This window comes from Dermacentor variabilis, chromosome 7, assembly GCF_050947875.1.
Source record: "Dermacentor variabilis isolate Ectoservices chromosome 7, ASM5094787v1, whole genome shotgun sequence".
NCBI classification, from domain to species: domain Eukaryota; kingdom Metazoa; phylum Arthropoda; class Arachnida; order Ixodida; family Ixodidae; genus Dermacentor; species Dermacentor variabilis.
In genome coordinates, this window is record NC_134574.1 from 146,120,786 (window position 1) to 146,142,861 (window position 22,076).

At 43.6% G+C, this 22,076-nt stretch overlaps 2 protein-coding genes across 5 annotated transcripts in view; one reads left to right on the forward strand and one right to left on the reverse strand.

Moving 5' to 3' along the window:
• Positions 1 to 657: 657 nt before the first annotated feature.
• Positions 658 to 14,197, reverse strand: LOC142588107 (UBX domain-containing protein 1-A-like). 2 transcript variants are annotated; one of them, XM_075699580.1, is made up of 10 exons: positions 13,935 to 14,196; positions 13,777 to 13,830; positions 13,050 to 13,150; positions 11,866 to 11,965; positions 10,929 to 11,060; positions 8,571 to 8,690; positions 7,129 to 7,200; positions 5,073 to 5,223; positions 1,868 to 2,048; positions 658 to 874 (listed from the first exon to the last, which is right to left on the reverse strand). In XM_075699580.1, the coding sequence occupies exons 1-10, from the start codon at positions 13,985 to 13,987 to the stop codon at positions 831 to 833; spliced, it is 1,008 nt and encodes a 335-aa protein (XP_075555695.1). In that variant the 5' UTR covers positions 13,988 to 14,196; the 3' UTR covers positions 658 to 830. The 2 variants fall into 2 exon arrangements, with proteins under 2 accessions (XP_075555695.1, XP_075555696.1); XM_075699581.1 differs by lacking the exon at positions 10,929 to 11,060 and having other exon boundaries at positions 13,935 to 14,197.
• A 628-nt stretch (positions 14,198 to 14,825) lies between these two features.
• The window catches only part of LOC142588108 (uncharacterized), a 45,574-nt gene continuing 38,323 nt past the window's right edge, over positions 14,826 to 22,076 (forward strand). The window contains exons 1-3 of one of the 3 annotated variants that reach the window (XM_075699582.1): positions 14,826 to 15,064; positions 16,925 to 17,219; positions 19,421 to 19,503. In XM_075699582.1, the coding sequence (XP_075555697.1) occupies positions 14,841 to 15,064; positions 16,925 to 17,219; positions 19,421 to 19,503 (602 nt within the window). In that variant the 5' untranslated portion in view covers positions 14,826 to 14,840. The other 2 variants (XM_075699584.1, XM_075699583.1) reach the window with 2 other exon arrangements.

The window sequence follows — 22,076 nt, forward strand, 5'->3', positions numbered from 1 at the left end:
CCAGCGAGAAGGAAACTGGCTGTGGGCGCACCGTTCTCACTGGAACCCCAGCCCAGCCAATCAGTACCTCAGCGGCAGCTGAACTGGACGTGTCCACTGGCTGGACAATTACAGAATGACCTCCTTGCTCCGAGGACAAGCAGTTTCTGGGATACTTTATCAAAGTATTTACTTTCAATAACTTTTCTGAATAAACTTGCTCGAAGCAAGTACATACTTGATTCACCACTGCAAGATATCATCAGTACTAGTATATTAGGAGGCTATGCTTCTACATGGCTTCTCGCATTTCCACCAGAGGGCAGCTCAGTGTGCTCTCTCCTGCCACAAGAGGGCAGGCACCCACACAATTTTTCCGCACTAATCTTTTGCATCCTTGCCCCACCGTAGCATCTCTTAATTGAAAATGTTTCATCAACAAGGTCATCCGTCAACACCTTGTTTTCAAATAAAGTCTGTACTCACTCACTCATCAAGCTGAATTTACTTTCTATAGAATATGGAACAGGATGTGTAAAATTTAGAGAAAGGCAAAATTTTTCACATTTGCACAAATTTCAGGGGAGTTCGCAGGTACATCGATTGCAAAAGTTTTCTTCAAAGCATCGTTTAAGAACGCAGACATGACAAACGAGGAGCGTGAAAAAGTAGGCAATGTGTGTAGGAAAAGTGCCCGCCATGCTTCCCGAAGCACGAAAGGAACTGGAGTTTTATTGCGCGCAGCACAGTCAAGCGTTAATATACAAATCTTGGCGACGGCACACTGCAGCAGCACATTTGGCTTCCGAAGTTGCTTGCCTTGTAGTCGTCTCAATTGCACACCAGCTAAGTCACTTAGCTTTCGTTAAGATCACCACTGCAGATGGAACGAGGCCTACATGAAAAAGGGGAGAAATAAAAGAAGGAATTATCAGAAACTATGACTTCATCATTTACAAAGCCCCGCAGTTACCCAAGCTGTTTACTATAGTAGTGGGTCTTTCTTTAACTTAAACAGGATTTCTAATGTCATCTGCTGCATATAGCACAAATGTATATATTGATCTGTATTAGTCAGAGGTGGACATTAATGACAATGAAAACCAAAATGCATAATTGACCAATTAACAGCACTACACCAATTAACTTCCAATTGCTTTAGTGTACTGTAATATACAAATTTAAGCCAGTGATTTCGCATGGCACATTCACTTGCAACAAATTTTAAATTGAATTCTGGGGCTTTACACACCAAAACTACAATCTGATCATGAGGCCCACTGTAATGGAGGATGTTGCTTACTACACCCATTTTAGCTGCTACAATTTATAATGAAAATTAATTCTGGACTTCTAAATTCCATGATATGATTATAAGGCACACCTAAGTAAGGGATTAATTTTGACTACCTGGGGTTCTTTAACGTGCACCCATTGTATACTGCATGGGCAGTCTTGCATTTCGTTTCTATCGAAATGCAGCTGCCGTGGTCTGGATTTGATCCCACGCCCTGGGCATAATACTGCAACACCAAAGCTGCTACACTACCATAGTGGTATCTACAATGTACTTTGCCCTCTAAAATCCAGTTCACCTGAACTATTGCCCTGTCGCCACCTTTAAACTATTGAAACGGTTACTGAATCTATCAGACACACATATATGGCAGGAGAGGAATGGGGTGACTAAGGCTAAGAATTCTGAGGAAAAAAAAAAAGAAACCTCGGCTCATATTCTAAATAAATGTGGTACTTTTTTCAGAATTGTAACAGATCAGTTGACAACAAGAACCGACTTTAAAAGGTGCTGTGTTAACAACAAATTTTATGGGTCTGTTGAGGTTAATTTGCATTCACATCAATCCACATTCTCACAAGAACGCCTCACCTAAGGCGCTGAGGGGCTTGTTGTAGTCCTCCTCGGTGAATACTTTCCTTGGGAAGCTGGTCATGAGCGTGAAAGGAAAGTCCCCGTCTGTCCTGTTCAGCTCCACGTAGAGTCGCACAGCTGCCAGTTCTTCGTGGGCTCCAAAGGTTTGCGTCAACGTCTGCCCATTTGTTAGGCGCACCTGAAAGACCACAAGTCATTCTGAATTCACAGTTTCCTGCTAAATTTACTTGTGGAGGACCTGGCACCACAACTGGTCAGCTACTATGTGATGTCTAGCATACAGAGTTGTCTAATCTTTGTGGTTGCTGCTTAAAAGATTCTTGTTGTGTTAGTCAACTCTTAACTGCCATGATAAACTTGCAAAATTTTTTTCAAAGGGTGGAATTTCTTAAGAGCTGTACACTTGGTACCATTTCTTTATTACACCAGACATGCCTAGCGCATTTTTAGTAGTCTTGTTTAAAAAAATATAGCAAAAGTCATTGTGCATTATTTATTTGTTAGAATTACAAGAAACTGCACATATACGCATGTGAAGAAAATTGCAGAATGTTCATGATGAGTTACCTCGTCATAGACAGTTTAAGGGGCTAATGCCTCATTCTTTCTACGTTTCCAAGGAAGTGGAAGCTTTAGAAACGCAGGGCAGCAATAAGTTCTCTGAAGACATATACAAGCACTGCGAAGTGCCGCATTGATGACACAATACTAGGTTGAAAATTATAAAGATGCAAAGTCAAAGTCACCTGAAGCCAAAAAAAAAAAAAAAAAAAAAAAAAGCGTAGGCAAATCCACATATAATACAACCATCATTCCCATGCTGGTTGAACTGCCGTACCATCAGCTCCCATTGATCAGTAGCGCTAAATGTCACCCCAGTTTTTTAGCAAAAACTCAATGGCTGAAACCATCCCTTAGGAGACAAACCAAGCAACCAAACACAAGTAGCATACAAACACAGGCAGGCACCAGGCCACAAAAGCACACATCGTGTCTATCCTATCTTAATGTGCATGCCGTTTCTGTGCGTTCCTCTCATAATGTGCAAATCAAAACAATGTGGACTCGAATCTAATGCACTTCCAATTTTACAACAGAAAAGTAGCATGCATTTGACCTTCACAATCAGAAATTAAAATAATAAAATGCACGCAACTGATCTTCCCGGAATATAACTAGATTCACATCTACCGTATTTATTCTATTACAATGAGGTCATGATTATAAGGCAACAGTGAAGCTGGGGACCCAAGAAAGGGGGGGGGGGAGGGACTTCTATGCACGCTAATATAAGGCGATATAGAGTAGCAGACGGATTATTCAGTTTCGGTGGGGATTGCCGAAATACTGATTTACTTGGCACTGACAAAATGCAACACGGCTATCATTAAACAGAGGGGAAGGTAGCTTGAACACCTGGCGTGCGGGCCATATCCAAATTTTACCTTTAGGTGTGGCTTCATGGCAGCACGAATTTCACCTTAAAGTGTGACTTCACAGCATTGCGGCGTGTGCCGCCACAAACCGACACTAAGTAGAGAAATTTGCACTGCCGCGAAGCCACATTTAAAGGCAAAATTTGCACGTGAGGTGGGGGGTAACTTCGAGGCTAAGGATTCTGGGGAACAAATGCCACCTTATATTCGAATAATTACGGCAATATTCATCACTGTCAGACTTTTCGCCTGTCTTGCAATCTTTGTGAGCCTCCAGAACGCTGAGAAAACGACATGGCTCTTTTGCTGGCAGTAGAGCATGCAAAATAGCTCATTTGAATTAATCAGCTTTGGTAATCCTATGGAAGAACTTGGATGTGTTGCCATCTTGCGGTGATAAGGGCAATGAAGCTGGCTCTCACGGAAGACTGTGGCCATTGCCACAAACACGGTATAGCCTTCTTGTCCAAATGCAACATGTAGGCAATACCGTATTTACACGATTGTAAGTCGACCCCCCCATATCGCTTCACCGAAAAAAAAAAAAAAAAAACCAGAGGGCGCATTCGATAACGAAAATTTATTAGTAGCTGACATGGTCACTGGACTACTCGTCTTCACTAGTGCTGTCATCATCGTTGCTGCGGTCCCACAGCGCGTCGTGGTCCAGCGAAATTTCAAATTTGGCAAACGACCGCACCAGGACATCTTGCAGAACAGCAGCCTACGCCAAATGCACCCAACCACACGCAGCTGTCAGGGAGGCTCTCTTGACAGGTCCGGTTGGCGTAATTTCGCAGTCTTCTGCCGCCAGCCACTCGTACTCACAGCGGAGCAGAACCTTAAAATTAAGGCGAAGGTCCAGGCTTGTTTCATGACCACGTCACACTTCACTGGCAGGGACCGATCACGCATTTCAGCGACGCTGCCGCAAGCTTAGCCTACAGCTCCGCAAAGCGTCCAGACTTCGGCACGTGGGAAATTTCTCACTTGCCGCCACAGGGTGAAAATTTCGCTTCGCTGCAGTCGCCACTCTCGCACCACCCGCTTGGAAACATCGAAATTGTGGCCCGCTGCGCAGTGATTTGTTTCTTCGGCGTAAAGGATGGCAGCCCTCTTGAACGCTGCTGTGAACGAGTGCCGAAAGATTAGTGGGCCTGCTTAGTGACGACTGGGGAAGCATAGAAGTAGCACGTAGCCGGCAGTCAAGTGGAGCGCGTCAAAAAGTTGGTCAAACCAATGCCAATGCCTTTAAACAGAGAAAGAGAAACCCGCGAACGGTGTCTGCTCTTCCATGAACTACCGATACTCCCCGCAAGCGCCGGCGTTCTAAGGGTGCCGCCACAAATAGGAACAGCGGCGCTTCCATCAACTATTGACACCCCCCCCCCATGAGTGTTGCATGCACTGTAAGACTCTAAAAAATGTTGAAAAACCCTTCCTAAAAGCAAACAAACACGCGGCATAGCAAAAAGATACAGGTAGGACCATAGAGCAAACATAAAATTGTAACTACCCTGTAGCTCTCGTTGGTATTGCTTTTTTTTGGCGGGGCCATGTTTTGGTTTCGATTGTAAGTCGACCCCCCAACTTCAGACTTTCAAATTTTAAAAAAGGGGTCGACTTACAATCGTGTAAATACGGTATGTTCAAACCCACTTCCTCGGAAGAAAAGAAAGAGCGCGGGTTAGAATTGAGTAGAAACAGTAATCAATTATGACCCACACCAGAATTTCTTAAGATTAGTACGCTTAAAAGCAATGTACCTGAAGCTTGCATTGGTCGTACTCTTTCTTTGGCTCCAATGGTGCAACTGGAGCGGCAGGCTTGACCACGCTTGGAGGAGGAGGACCTCCCATGTTAAATTTCTCTCTCCGCTCCAACTTGTCCCTTTCAATGTCCTCAAGTACTTTCTTTCTGTTGAATGCAATGAGAGATAAATGAAAAGGGTAAGTCGAAATTTAGACGTGAGTGTACCAAGATGGTGTGGGATCATGTGCACTGTCTTTCTGTGCGTTTAGCAGTGGAGATTGCGTAATCTAGAGTTTCGGAGACCCGTTGAAGCGAGAGGCAGACCAAGCATTCACTTCCCACTCCCTGCGCCTTTCATGATAGCGTCGGCGCCCCACTGCGGGCGACACTATCAGCCGCGGGGGTGGAGTCTGGACACTAAAGCATGGCCGGCTTCACTTTGTACTGCCAATGTGAAGATATTGACAACATGGCGTGGAACCGTTTCTTCTGTTGCAAATTCTCAAATTCCCCAAAATGATTTTTCTTCTAGTTTAGATTTGCCTTTTCCGACTGCCCGATAATTTGGAAAATTGTGCGGCCCCTTTCGTGTAAGAAACATCCATCAGTGACTGTACTTATTCACACGAAAAGGCCAAATTTCAATATGACAAAGCAAACTGCCAATTTGGGTGGCTTTGTTCTATGTCAAGGTTTAACTGTACGTGAACCTAAAAGTACTGCCAATGACTACATAATTTCTTTAAACACAGTTCCCAATTTTAAAATGGGGGTTTTGAAGCTAGACTACTCAACACTATTTAATATATTACAGTGTCAAACAAGTCAACAAAAAAAAGTTACTGATAAATGTTCATTTTATTTTCAAAAGATGCGAGCAATTTGGAAAAAGAAGCATCGTGAAAGGGTAATCATTCAACAGCTTGATACTTCTTTGGGCAGCAAAATTGCCATGCAACGAAAAACAACATATGTTAGAATAAACTGTATCGCTTTATGCCACCTATACGAATTCTTCCTTTTTAACCTTACTCCTTCTAAAGTAAAGGGTCAAGTTTGCGCTTTGCATGAAATTTTTCGTTTTGCATACAGTGGAATGCATACATAAAACTCACTCAAATGGAAATGTTGGATAAAAAAGGAACGAGAGTACCACATGTGGTTGGCCAGCCAAAGGCATATTGTCAAACAGAACACATCTCTTTCTGAACTTTTAAACAAAACTAGAGCCAAATTACTGCACACTTCATAAGTCGTTATACCACATACAAAATATGAACAGCCAATCAAATCCAATCAATCAAGCAGTTGCGATGCTGCAGCATCTAACGGCTACTATGCGACATTCACGCCGCTCAGCTTTCCACGTAACATGCCTCGTGACGATGCCAGTACGGGAGCGAGAGCACAAAACACCAGCAGTGGCTGCAAAAATGGGCAGCCTAAAAGATGTGAAGCGTGGCAAAGTTGCACATTCTGCAAGTCCTCCTTTTCATAGATAATGAAAGCGAATGGAAGATACAGGCTGCCGGCAATGGAAGCATGTTTAAGGTCTGGGTGCATACATCTCAACATGAAGAAATGGAGGAAGTACTATTCTCATGGTTCAAGCATCCGTGAAGTTAAAAAAGATAAATAAAAAGGCTGCAGAAGCTACATCTAAAACGGACATCTATGTCTTACACACAAATGAAATGATACTTCTTAATTTTTGTGCCAATCATTTAAACAAAACTTCGGATTAACGAAACACATTATTCTATCCCTTTGAATTTTGTTTAAGCAGATTTTACTGTATTTGTTTTTCTGTAAGGCACACAACTTGGATCTTTGAGTGACCGATTCATTGTGAACAATCTTTGCAGACCTGGAAAAAAATTTTTCTTTAACTATGGTCAACGACTTGTTCTACAAATAAGGCATAGAGAGAAAAAAAAAGCAGAAAGGCTGTGGAATATACCCCAACAAGCACTTTGCATGCTGTCAGTTGTCAATCTTGGTGTAATATGATTAAAAAATAAATAAAAAATATAAAAAAAGAAGTGTATGTAAACACAAGAGAAGGCTTACTTTGCTAGCATGGCTTCCATCTTCTCCCTCTTCTTTTCTTCGGCCAACTTCAGCATTTCCTGTTCCTCGATCCTGGGGTGGCAAAAAGGAAGATCACAGCACTGAGTGCCATGCGCTCTGGTCTGGACACCACAGTGACCGACACATCCACAGTGCTGGTCCACAAGCAGAAATGTCGTGACAAGTGCTCCTGCATCCAATCTCTATTTTCAAGAGCCACACGTCTCCAAGGCCTCCTCCGGAGTATGCAAATTTAGCCCCCTCTTTCTGTGCACACCCTGAACAAACCATCTTGGAACATAAGAAGCAGTGCGCAGTACACAACACACAAAACAACAACAAAAACAAAAAAATGAAGAAGGCAAATGTTTCCCTTTATTACATTTATTCTCCTTTTTTGTATTGTGTACTCGGCACTGCTTCTGCCAAGATGATTGGCCACTAACTCGCCCAATTACTGACTTCGCTAAACCCTCAACAACACCCAGCATTTGGTGTCACAGTGCTCCCTCCCACACCCTCTCTACCAGCACTTACTCCACCTATGTGTCAACATGTGCCAATTGCTATGGCAACGCACTGCATTCAATGCACAGCACAAATGCAGCAGTGAGAAAGGCCCCAAATCACCACGCCAGAAGCAGTTCTAAATGACTGCCAGTATAGTTATTACTTATCAGACCTCTCGGTGCTTGCACTGTAATGGGAGACAGCTCATGCGCATCTGTATAATTAAGGGACACATACTATGTTCCAGAATAATGGCCCCTTTCCGTTCTTAATATGCTTCACTGCTTAACACGAAGTACTGTGGCGAAGCTGACTTTAGGAAACCAGCCAAAAACCAACTTTGCCGAGATACGATTATCAGGACTGCCAATCACCTACTTCAGTCATTTCGAGGTGGGGCCACGGGTAGGGTTTGACAGGCTTAACCACGAGTATACATTTTCCATCTTCAAGGCAACATGCGAGAATGAATTTGAGCCTCTGCGCTGCTAAATTTACATAACCACAGCATTCAATCACAACGAAAGATGCAGGAACATTACACAATGGTGAGATATCAAATGGGAACACAACACATAGGAGTCAACGGGCTTTAGGTTGGGACCATGAAAATGTGACATAGCAGCCAGAAAAATGCAAAAGCAAGGAACATATCAACGAGGTCCCACTGTACAAGACCAGGTCAACACTAACTCCAAATTTCTTTCTCAAGAAAGTGCATGAAATTGGCAAATTCTTGTTTAGCACATTTGTCAAGTGGTGGCAATCTCCTCGCCACTCCAATTTTATCACCATCACTACGACATTACAATCACATCTTGTTACGAGTATTGGGTTTGCTATTAGCACAGCTTTATAGCTTTCACGCAATGCGACATGAACACCTCTTTGGTGTTTAAGAAAGAAAGAAAGAACACAATGGTGGAGCTCACTTTTGCCGAGTGGTGGCAATCTCCTGGCCAAACTTCCGGCGCTCCTTTTCTCGCTCGATGGCTTCCTTCTTCTCCTTCTCCTCCCGCTCTAGCCGCCGTTGCCGTATCTTTTCTTCCAGCCTGAGTAGTTTCAAAGAACAGGTCGAACAGAATAGGCGACTTTCGTTAATCCGACCCAGACAGGACCATTGAAATCGATCAAATTATCTGATGCATTGTAATACACAAGATTCAGAAAAACGCCATAAGAAGCTGCCAATTCATTCGGCAGTGTTTGCCCAATCCTAACACGCGCCCACTTTCGATGTGTCCAAAGTAGACAACTAACGTAGAAATGAAATTGAAGCTCCTAAACAAAACAAATCTAAAGACCAACTGATTTTTTTAGCAAGAAAAATGGGCAAGGGTCTAATGTGTGTTGCACAATATCAGCCAGTTTTTTTAAACCAGCTTCACTGCAAATAACTTTTAAAGTCCGCTTCGCCGCAGCACGTTTGTGTTACGCGGTTTCGTATTAGATTGCACAACGCGAGAAATTTCTGGCCCCATTTTCTTAAAAAATAAAGAAAAAGAAAAAGGTGCTTGTTAGAATCAGGCTGATACCGCAATTAGACATTGTGAACTATCATTATTACTTAACAACCATCCTAGGGCACGCTGAAGATGGGCATTTTCAATGGGAGATGACGTGTGTTCAACAAGTTCACTGTCCTCTAAGCCCCGCGGAGACAGTTGCTGCCACTAAAGGTTTCGCTATTGGGGTCATGTGTGCTGACTCTTCAAGCTCGAATTATTTGGTGAAGGCCAATCTAGGATCGAAATAACCAAGATCTAGGCCCATAGAAATGCATGTCCAACTTACAAAGTCTACTGTACCAGGGGCGTTTGAATAGTGGAATTTCCGAACCAAATCTAACAATAATGTTCAAGAAAAACAAACCATGAATGTCGAATCGAACATGTTCTCACTTCTGAAGCAACATGAAATATAAAGTCTGGGTAAAGCCTGTTGGATTTAAAAAATCAGGCTTATATCCATGGTTTGAGACATGCCTTTAGCAACATACACAAATAGACGTCAAGCTAACAGGACCTTGTAAATAAGAAAAAGAAAAAATACTTGTAATTACTTGCAACACCGCGGCAATGACAGTAATGAAAAGCAGGAACAGCATGTCGATTACATCTACAGTGTTTTATTTGTTAAAGATGAGAGGTGTGATACTACACCACCACATATCGTTTCATAACAATGCAAACGTGGTGAGACAGGCTGAAATTTAATTTGATATAAATTTATATACGGACTCCTTAAATGAGAGCCATTCTTATTAAATGGCTGGAAAGTATTAAGAAGCAGCTACCTGCCATGTGCACTCACACAGGAACTGCTGACCATATGCAACCAACTGCAGTTCAGTAGCAAAACACGGAACAGTCCCCACTCCCATCCTTGTCTTTCCTTCAGGACCGCAATGAGCATTGCTATCTCTTATATATTCAAAAGAAGTAAAATTTTCGCCACTTTGAATAATGAATTTTCGAATCAGATACAACCTGAATGCCAGAAACTATTTGATTTGTATCCCAAGTTTCAAACATTCGCACAACCCTTAGAATGTTTAAAAAGTCTTGCTATAATCAAATGAGTGACAACAAACTAAATTACATCTATTCTTGATGTTTTAATTAAAACTACAGCAACCAAATCCCTGCAGAAAAGTTGGCCGTTAAAGTGAGCATGCAACAATTGTAACGAACTGCAGCTCTTATGATGGGGCACAGAAATTTATCTCGTTATTGCTGTCAACGGACATCTTCCTTTCAGTGTAATAATGTTTCATTTTTATGCACGTTGATCAGCTCTTGTGTTTTATGTGTCTAGGAAGGACTCTAGGTAATCTAGGACCCATATATGTAAGTGGAAATGAAGAGTACAGTCACACTGTGTGCGAACTCATCAGTGGTGTCCGATACCAAGAGACCGCCACATCAGGTTACGGTGACATTGACAGCCTCCGTTTCATGTCCCAAGCCACGCTGCACTTGGTGCACATTTCAAACCAGTCACATTATAAGTTGTTGCAATTATCTATTGTTTTCGAGTAATTCAGGCTCCATATTGTCAACACTGGTTCAACTGCTATCTAATAAAGAAATAAGGGCAAGAGAAAAACTTCCTGTCAGTACTTCGTTAAAAAATTAAATTATGCATATTATAAACTGTGTGAACTTTAACTTTTAAACATAAGTAGTCGATGGACTATAGCGCAATAATATTGAGTAAATAAATAACTATATATCAATAAAAATAAGTATATATAGAAATACAGGAAGGAAAAAAACAAGCAAGCCTACTTTCTTGCTTGTTCCTGCTTTTCCTCTTCGGTAAGTGGCTTGACCTCTTCCACGGACTCGGAGAAACTTTTGTGTCCGGACTTGACGGCATGGAATTCTACTTCTGGTGAACTCCTGAAGAGCTTGCCACACCTTAAACATAGTAGAACATGCCACGGTTTGTTGACGATTACACACAGCACCTCGAGTTACATGGAGGAGGTTTGGCTGACTCCGCTAATTTGAAATCTTTTTTGAATGTCACGAACTTATCATGGCAAACACTTACTTGTAGCTTTAAATATTTGAAAATCAGATTTTTTAACCCTCCGACTTCTTACCACGTGCCAGATTTTTTTCCCCCCGATGTTGATTCAGTGGACCTTTCATGCTGCAAATACTCTGTCTCATAAAATTCATGTGCGTGTTTGTGTGTTAGATGTATGTGCATGTTTGTGTACATGTCAGTGGTGTCTGGTACTACCAGACTGCCACATCAGGTTTCGGCGACTCCTTTTTCATGTACAAAGCCACTTTTTGCTTAGCACAAGTTTTGAGCTCATCGCAATAAAAGCTAGCATAATTAGCTATTTGTTGCACCCTCAAATAAGGCCTCATAGCATAATTACTGGATTGACAGCTATCCATTAAACGAATATAAACACTAGGCAAAAATATTGTCAGAACGATTTTAACCCTTTCTCTCCTGCTGACAAGTATTATCACCACCAGAATTTGTACCAATACAGACAATGACGAGCACAGTCAACATTCCTAGGAACGTCTGGAAAATTTGGTACACTTTTCATAATTTAATGCAGTACAGAAAGGGTTAACTAGCCATACATCCAACCAATTTTACCTTTCAACACAACTGACAGCCTTCTTTATGGTCAAGCATACTGCCTTCTTAAATCTATGCGAAACTAAGCAGAACAAATGTCCTTGTTCCACTTACTCGTCACACTTGAAACTCTTGGCTGCGGCTGCTTCAGATACAGATTCCTTACTGGCTTCTCCTGCTTGGTCTTTATGCTCCGCAGTGTGGCTGACAGACTCTAAAACAAAGCATTGCAAAGAAGCCAACAGTAAACGTTAGCTACCAAATATGAAAGCTGGGAAAAGTACACATATTCAGTGTAATGATAGTGAGCCACTTTTTGTTTTTTTCTTTTTTTTCATTACAACACTAAGAAAGGATTTAGTACTTGGCACAGTAACGTTCTCACTCAAATTTAGCAGCAAAATCGCACTTTACAGTCCGGATTGCTTCGTAAGGACACTAACACAGTGGCAATGCTGACACATGTAGCTCGATCTCACTGAGGATACTCTGTTTCACACATTGCAAGCAATGCCCTGGAAGCTATGCAAGCAGTTCGACATAAGCCCCGCTCCACACGTTTTACTGTGTAGTTGTTTCTGATCTGTGACATTTCTACTAACTGACCAATTTACATAGTCTTACAAGAGGGCTCTAGAGATGGTGTCACCATCCCATTTAATGTTACATGCTGCTGGCTGACCACTCCTGAATCCTCCACTTCCTCTGTGAACTTAGAGCAGACGGAAGTATCAAGTTGCCTCTGCACCCACAAATCGCTGACATGGGGTTTTCGGTTTAGGCTCACCAGCTTTCAAAACACAAGCTACATACCATGAAGCCAAAATGCACGAAAAGTACTCGGCACTAACTGCTGAACGGACGCTGTCGAACAAGACTTCAAGACAAGCCGTGTATCACACGTTTTGCTTTTTAGTCTCTCGATACAGCACGGAAGGTATCTCGGTGCGAGGCTCGAAACGTCAATTTAAACGAAAAAATAATAATAATAAATTATGGGGGTTTTACGCGCTAAAACCATGATTAAAATTATGAGGCACGCCGTGGTGGGAGACTCCTGAAATTCGTACCACCTGCAGTTCGTTATCGTGTACCTAAATCTAAGTACACGGGTGTTTTTGCATTTCGCTCCTATCGAAACGCGGCCGCCGTGGCCGGGATTCCATCCCGCCATATCGTGCCTGGCAGCACGATATGGCGTTCACCGTTCACGTGATCGACAATGACAATGATCGATAATTCATGTGATCGACAGATGACAGCAGTCCGGGCGAACAATCGCATTACAGTATCCTCACCTGCAGCCGCACTCCCGGCCTGCGGTTGCGGTGCGGGTGCTCTGGGCACGGGCTCGGCCGGGTCGGCGGTGTCCATCGGTTCGTCTGCGTGCGCTAGAAGCCTGCAAACCGTGCGAAAGAAAGTTGGAATGTGAACAGCCGCCAACCATCGATTTCCAAAACTACGCGCGCGATCTGCCGCGATGCTCTCTATACACGAGGAAAAATTGTGAAGCAGCCCATGTTATCTCAGAACGCGTTTAGCATGGGTTATTTGTGGCACTGAGGGTTGTGAAGCCCCCTTACCACCGCTCCGTAACCGTACGCGGGAACCAACTGGTACCTCAAGCGCTACTTCCTCAAGGACCAGTTCAGAAGTTCCAAGAGCCCCGCGCAGCGCCTTCATACGGTGTCGGCGTCTTCGATTAGATGTGCAGCTTATCGACGACGGCACCTCATTTTATCACTTTGTGTACATATGTTAAGCTGCGTATACATGTATGTTAAAGAAAGACGAATGCCAATCAAGTAGCCCGTTCATAGATCCGACAGCATCTCAAAACGCTAGGTGTCACAAAGGAAAAATGCGATAACGTTCACTGCACCACCTCACGATGGTACCGTACCATTGTACGGTCTTCGCTGCGTTAGACTTCGCTATCTTCGGGATCGGCCCACGAAAGCGGCAAGACACGTAGAAATCGCGGTAATTAGTTCCTTAAGGAAGCTAAATGCTTTCACAACTCACCATTCCATGGCGGCTTCCACGTTCTGGTCACCACAGACCTCGACCGCCTTCTTTCTAGAAGATTCCGAGAAGACGAAACGGAATCTAAGCTGCTGGGCAGATGTTACTACACAAATCATCACTGCTCTAGTGAACAAAATTACGTGGAGTGGACTTACGCTCTCTCAGTTGAGAACCCCATCTCTTCTAGGATGCTTATTATGGCCGACATGACGGAGGCGATCCGAGGTTGTCGGTCTTCGCAAAAGGCACAGCGGAATGATCGAGAGAGCAAACGCGATACTAACACATAAGTGTACGGAAAACCACGGTGTACAAAACTCGCCCCAGCTTTCAAAATCGCTCAAAAGGCTTGACCAGAAAACACCCTTCCTCGCGCGACAGCTCGCGCTGGCTTGAAACAACGTGCTGCCGATGCCGCTTTCTCGGTGCAATTTCATTTCGTACTTCGCGCATAAAATCAAAATGAGTATATTAGCAGGCTATTACGGTTTTTATAAGTTAATAGTATTGAAAATATGCAATATTTTTCTTATTTTGAAACGCAGATACATTTATTTATAGTTACGAATTGCTGACCGCGTGTTAATAATAGTTTCGGTTCTCATTTCCCAGCACGGGGTTCTAACGTGGGTTCTAACCGCGATTGTGACCCTCCAACGCAAAACGGCGCGAAATTTTAAGTAGTTTAACGAACTATAGTTAGCATTCTTACGTGTGATCGGAAATAACTGATGTTATAATAACTAAACCTGTCTTAGTGTCTCAATTCTCACGCCTTAATGAACTGCTGTGCTTTGAATTAAGTAACGCATGGGGCTTGAAGTGTGGCGTAGCCGACGTAGCTACGATCGACTGAAATGCGCTTGCTTGTACCGAGTCTTACCACAAATGAGGTGTAGTCTTCCTTCATGTAAACACAGACCGCCCGACCTACGAGTATGTAGTTCCTGTACGAATAAACCGCCCTTATACAGCGACGACTCGTTATCTTCTATTGCTGCTTTATTTTCTTCATCAATCTGCCCGTACTTGGCGCGCATGTTTATGCGGCCGCATGCAAAATGCACGCAACGTCTTTCCGCGACCGGCGTCCGAGCGTAACCACATCCGCTCCGGTGTGCGCCGCTGGTGGCGGTCTGCTGGCCGCCTTCCAAGGGGGTGGATACCCGCTGCATCTTCGGTGTCCACACAGCTTGGCGTGGCCTAGCCGAGCTGTCAAATCGGCGCTGAACCATCGCCGGGCCGTCCGGAACGGAGCAGCGGTCAGCGGCCGTGCAATGGAGAGGTGATTGTGAACGCGCGCCCGAAGTCGTGCCCCGCCTTCAATCCTGACAGATACTCCCTCAAGAAATGTTCAAATCGTACTCGCGTCTCCGAGATGGAAAGGTGGCGACGCTTCCACCGATCGGCTCACGGACTGCCGACAACAGGTAGTGAACGCCGACGCTGTCAAACAAAACGTCGTACATAATTGTCCGTTTTTGTTAGTGCGTCTCTGTGTTTGTTGTTACCAGTATAAGCTGTTTCGCTTAACTGTCCGACTTTCGTATGAATTAGGTGTGCAAGTTCGTAGGCGGACCTTCGATGCAGTGGCGAACCCGTGACGGCCGTTCCTCCACGACGTCAATGCACATGTGTATCGGGAGTGCTCGGCAAGCATTGACACATACGCGGTGCGAACAAAGGCGGCCGAAGGCGTGCCGTCATATACGTTGACATGGCCTTGCTCCCATGCCCCTATAACTCCGGCTCGCACCTGTGGTTTGCGCCTAACTGAAACAGATAAAGAAAAAAGGAACGCGACGCACGCTTCGTACACTGTCTCGCGCGCGCGCGCTACGTAACGAGCATGAGTGCAGCCCAAATCTCTGGATAGTACGACGTCGTGTCATCGATTCCCAGTCATCGGGCGGTTTTCTCTTGTTTTTGTTCTCTTATTTCCAGTGCTACATTGCGCTTGTGTTGCGTTTCTGCTGAACCGCCAGCACCACCAGCTATCGATCAACCATGATGCGAAGCATGATTCTGGTAGGAGTTTCAACCTTGCTGTTCTCATGGAAATGTGTATGCGTGCATGTGCTGGCGATAGAAAAATGGGAGAGCCATGCTTCATGAAGCCCGCATTACCCTAAACAGCATGTTGCCTTTTGTACAGCCTCTAGCATGCATCTGCAGTATCGCTAGTTTCCGTTCGGCCATGTCATAAAGCATGAAGCTCCTTTCGTCTGCTCTCAGTGCTTATATATTCAGCAGTTGCAGGTGTCTGAATATTTGTGATAAAATGCACCATGCCTTACGTGATGATGCTGGAAAGGCATGTTTTGTTACATGTTGGTAGAAGATGTGAGCCAGCTAACTCCAGTCGCAGTGCGCATATATATATATATATATATATATATAGTCTGTAACAAAATTTACTATATGTTGTTAACAGTGGACACAGTTGTTGGAAATTAGTTCTCTCTTATTGCAGTAGTGGTTCAAGTCGAACTTGCTGGTGGTACACTCCTCACATGCAGCAGTCGTGCTGTGCCCTCCTTCACCCTCATCTTTTTCAGGCACTTTACATCTGTCGGTTTCTACCCTTCTCAGTAATGTACAAAACCAGCTAGTGCTACCATGGTCATATAGTGGTCTACGTGTTGAATATAGCATTGATTTCCAACGTCGTTGATCGTAACCTGTTGCTTTATCATCAAAAACTACCATCTTCATGTAGTTACTTCTTCTTTAACAGTGTGCTTAATTGCATGACACATGCCTGTTATATCGCTTTCGCGTGCTTGCTTTTGTCTGCTTGCTACTTTGCACTAATCATTAATTCGTGCTGTATGTCTTGTTGCATCTAAGCATGCCAAGCTTCGTCTCTTGTCTTGAGTTAAATACGCCAACGGCTAAGTGGCACACTGCTTGCATCCTAATTTCAGTCGCAGATGATGTCCGGCACTCGCCGCGACAGCCTCGTCCCCGACGGCTTTGTCGCGGCACGCCGGGAGAGTCTGCGAACTGATGGCCTTCCTTTGCCCTTGCCAACACGTCGGGGCAGCCTGCTCCCACCCGAGGGCTATCTCAGAGTTCGCCGGGATAGCGTGAGGCCGCAGCGGCGTGACAGCTACATTCCGCCCGAACTGTTCCTTGGCCGCAGGGTGAGCTTGGCGCCGGAGGCCCTGAACCGGAGGCTGAGCGTGGTGGCCGCTGTGATCAAGCCGCCGGGCGACAGTGCATCCCCGACAGAGGACAACACGCCCTCCGGAAGCTACTCGAGTTTCGACGCAGTCGTCCGTGACCGAATACTCCAGGACAAGAAGACAGACGTGGATGTCCGTGGAGAGCCGACGGTGACCTTCCGCAAGGATGGGGAGCATACGGGCATAGACCTGGAGGCGAAGGATGCCTTGGCGCAGCTCAGGGTGGGCGAAGACGCCCCCGTTTTGGAAAGGGTAAGGAATGCTGACGGGGGGAGAGACTGCACGCGTCCCAAATTACAGCCTTGAAATTAGTAATTAAAAGGGCAGCAAAGAGGAACGTAAAGCTCGTAACTTGTTGGCCTAAAGATTGCTCTTATCATTCCAGTGCATGACGAAATACAACTTTCACTGAAGGAGTGTAAATAGAGCATTTGAAGAATGCTCTACCTAAATGCAATAACTAAGTGATTCCTCTTGTGTCCCAGTGATATATTTCCATCCTGAAGATATTCTGTTTGCTCACGGGGTTGCCATTGTAGTGAGGGACTGGATCAGACTCCCCAGTTTCATCGCACACCATTTTCCTGCTGATCCAGAATGCATGCCATTGTGATGGTGTAGGCTGGGTATGGCAGCAAGAAGACAACACAACCAACACCTGATAATCCAGGCTTAAATTGTTCAATATTCTAGTTAATTCAAGAGAGCTGAAAGTTTCACTTGGGCCACTGTATATATTTATTTTATTTTACCTGCCATGGTGGCGTAGTGGCTTTGGCATGGCGCTGATAAGACCGAGGGCGCAGGATCAAATGCCGGCTACGGCAGCCACAGTTCTATGGCAAAATGCAACAAAAACCTGCCCATGTGCCATGCATTAGGTGCGTGCTAAAGATTCTCAGGTGTCCTAAATTAATCTGGAGTCCTGCACTAAAGCATGCCTCACCATTATGTCGTGGTTTTGACATGTAAAACCTCAGAATAAAATTTAAATATATTTTTTATGTACTTCGAAGTTGCTTAGTCAAACTAGACATTTGGTTTAATTAAAAGTTATTAGCTCTCTGGGGTATAGCAATAATCCAAAATAGGCTGATAATGCAAGGACATTCTTAAGAGATTTAGTATTTAAACTGAGCACTCGTTTGGCTGTTTCGCTATGTCAGGATATGCTTAACAGCAGCTCTGTGCTTCTGAGCATTTCGGATGACAGTTTCTTGCAATCCTGCTGGTTTTTTGCATGTGTTATTTTTTTTGTGTGTGTTTTTGTGATATGGCTGCTATGTTGTTAAGCAAGGCCAGTATTAAATTTCGTGTCTCTCAACATAAGGCTTCTGAAAGTCATCACCTCGGCTCATGTTTCTGTCAGTGGTCCTTGATGTCTTTCAATGCAGAGAAACTGCAAATGCATGCAGACTAAATATCCGAATCTCGATGCCAAGATTCCATGTTCGTATGATGCTGCCACTGAGCACGACATTGGGGCATTTCATTCCTGTTCATGGTGGCCACATAATAATGGGAGGCAGAATGCTGAAATGCTTGAGTACTGAGCTTGTATACTGTCCTGCCTACATGAAGTCTGCGCACATCAGTTCCATATCAAGGAAAATTGGAACAACTTGTGCAATTTTATTTCTAGCTGTGGAGAGTACATTTGTAGAAGAACAAAAACAATGAACTATTATTTGACTTTGAATTTAACGAGTTGTATGTGAGTTTAGTGTTAATTGGTATAACATCTCATTATTTTTGTCCTTGTGCAAACTAATTAACTAGTAATTAGCTTGTTGAAATGTCCACAGCTTCAAACTCATTCTAGCATATAAAAAACATTTTTTAGGCTATACGTTGAAAAAAAAAGCTTCCGGTGCTTAAATTAGCATTTTGAGTTATCAAACTCAGCCTAGCATATACGTTACATTGGTAATTAGAGTTAAATCTCATATTACCCACCCTTGGTGGCATGGTGGGTAAGGGCTTTTTGCTGACAAGTACAAGTTTGCAGCTTCAATGTTCAGCCACAGTGACTGCATTCATCGGGAGCTGAATGCTCAAGTAGGCTCAAGTAATATGCTTTGGGTGCGCATCAAAGAAGCCCAGACGACCAAAGTTAATACAGGGTACTCAATTATAGTGCCTTCATCAAAGACCCTGTGCTGCTCAGGGACATCAGTCCAACCACCTCCTAATATTTTTTACACCACTCTCATCTCCAGCATATCGCAGCAGCACAGGTTTCAGATATCATCTGCTGTTTTGATGTCCACGAAAAAAAGCAACAGTGTTCTAGAGGTTGCTTCTGAGAAATTTGGCGCAACGGTGTTTTCCCGTGCATTTTTTTACTCACACAGTACTTGTACACAGAAATAGCACATATATTGTCAGCCAGCAGAGATTTTTTCACACAAAACAATATCTGTTCGATTTTGTTGTTTCACATTCTGTTTCAGGACCTAATACTAGCAAGTGCGCTCGTTAGGGATGCCATGGAGAGCTATCATTCGGATTTCAAGATGACTGAGAAAGCAGTCAGGTCTGTATAACCTTTCCATGGCTTAATTTCGGACACTGTGGAACACAGATATAACGACCGTAAATTATAATGAAGTAAATTTAAAATGCTTCTCGCCAATAATAACATGTAAAGAATACATGTTTGTAATGAATATTGGATACAAGTTTATTTTTGTGTTGGATGTGACTTTATTATAATGCGTTTTCGCTTCAGTACAGGTCCTTTAATTTCCTAGTGAAGGCCTTGTTATATGCCCTTTCTTTTTAAGCCTTCACTAGAGCATGTAACGAAGTTGAAACTGTACTTGGTCACAACCTAAGAATTTAGCCCACAGTGGTGGCGTAGCAGCTACGGCATTATGCTACTAAGCACAAGGTCGTGGGATCAAATCTCGACCACGGCGGCCGCGTTTCAGTGGGGGTGAAATGCAAAAGCACCTATGTACTGTGCCTTGGGTGTACGCTAAATAACCCCAAATGGTCAAAACTAATCAGGAGTCCTCCACTATGGCATGCCTCCAAATCAGATCGTGGTTTCAGAATGTAAAACCCCAGAATCTGTTTTTTTAAACCTAGGAACTCTGTACAATATCTGCTCACAAAACTTCACGGCACCTTCGATCTATGCTGTCCAAAACAGTTCCCGAGAAACAGTGATGTTGAATGAGGTTCACCTCCACCATGATGTAATTGGCTAGAACAGCTGTATACACTTATGTTTACAGAGTTCCCAAAGGGCTTTGGTTAAGCCCTCTGGAACAACACAATTTACAATAGCCTGCAAATATATGGAACTTCCCAGCTGGCGGCAGTTTTTGCTGCAGTGTTAGAATGTTCGAAAGGCGAATTTTACTGCTAAATACAACAAGCTGCATACATGAGCTTGGTGCATTGGGCAGGCTTCTTATACCTGAACACACCAAGAGCATGTGCCTACAGCGAGTTTTAGGGCAAAATACTTTTTGTTTAGCTAACTTGACTGTCAAAAATGCATGACTGTTAATTTTATGGGGTCATGAGTGAAATTCTGCCACAGCATGGATGAAAGGGTATACAGTACGTGTATTCTAGTGGAACAATGGTGTATTTGTCACTGGATTCTCACGGCACTGACTACAGTAACTACAACTGAATTTCAGTAATTGAAATGCTGACACGAACCTTCGAAGCTCAGCCTCCCTCATAATTCAACTTTCATGCAAGCATTCGTCATGTATCAAAGACGACCACATCGTGTAACAGCATGTCACTTGCAGGGTGAAATTGTCAGAGTGCCAACATGGCCAGCGTCATATCTAACTTCATCCTCCTGGAAGTTGAAATTGAGGCTTATTTCTGCAAATAATGCCAGATCTGCATACTTGGGAATATTTTGGTGTGACTTCAATCCAGCATTCTAGCTACTATGTTGAGACACCTGTTAAAAAAGAAGAAACACAATGGGCCCTCAAAAGTTGCAGGATGCCTTCAAGATTCGGTACATGTTAAAGTATCGTAACTGTAAAAAGCCAACATATGACGATGCCAAGGAAATAGCAGGGGAAATTTACTTTTAAATATTACAGTGTATGTTAAGAGCAGGCAAACAAGAAAATCTTCGGGTTGGAGCCAATGTTTCGACAAGGGACTTGTCATTTGACAAGGGCTTGGAGACAGGTCTGCTTGTCGAAATGTTGGCTCCAGCTTGAGGCTTCCATTGTTTGTCTGCTGTTGATCACTTCAAGCCTCAATCTTCCTGGGAGCCTTTGTGATTGCATATTAAAATTTAATTGTCCTGTAGCAATGCAATTTAATTAAGAAGTTTATTGCCCATACACTGCAGTGGTTTCTCTTGATTCCTTGTGGTTGTCGCTTGTCTTAGTATAGAACGTCTCAGATCCTCTGATTATTCTTACACACTGCCTATACCAGTGATGTTGTGGTGGTGTTTAGACAGCTTAGTGTAGCCAACAGCAGTTGTGCTAGCTCTGCAAAATAGTTGAGCAGCAGAAAAGAGAACATGGTCAAGTTGGTATGCCCCAGTAACCAAGAAATAGGTGAACACCATTTCTCAATTATTATAGTGGCAAGCTCTGTCTTTGTGATGCTTTGCCTTGCTTGTGCCACCTTTATGTCTTCAGTGTTGGCATGCTTTTACCTTTGAGTGGGATGTTCACGTGGTATCAGAGTGTTATCACATCGTGAGCGTTGCAGTTTCTAGGATGTGTTATCAGATCTAGACAATGTGGGCAGGGCATTCTGGAATCGTTACAATGACCCCCCATTGTTCCATAGTCTGTGATGATGCCCCATTGATAAGGGGTTGATAGCAGCAAGCAACATCATACATTTCAACAAATGATGACATTGCCGTCAGTACGACTGATATCGCGGCCTAGTTTCACTTTCCTCTACAGGCACAAGCCTGCCCAATGCAGTATATCAACAGCTTGGGCAAAAGACAAAGAGCACAGCATGACCGTTGACTTTGAACTATTTACATTTCTTTTTGGCTGTATATACTAGGATATAGCTACAAAAGAAGCATGAAAAACGAGATACAAGAATAACATGTAGTTATACAAGCAGAACCAGCAAACAAAGAAACAAAAT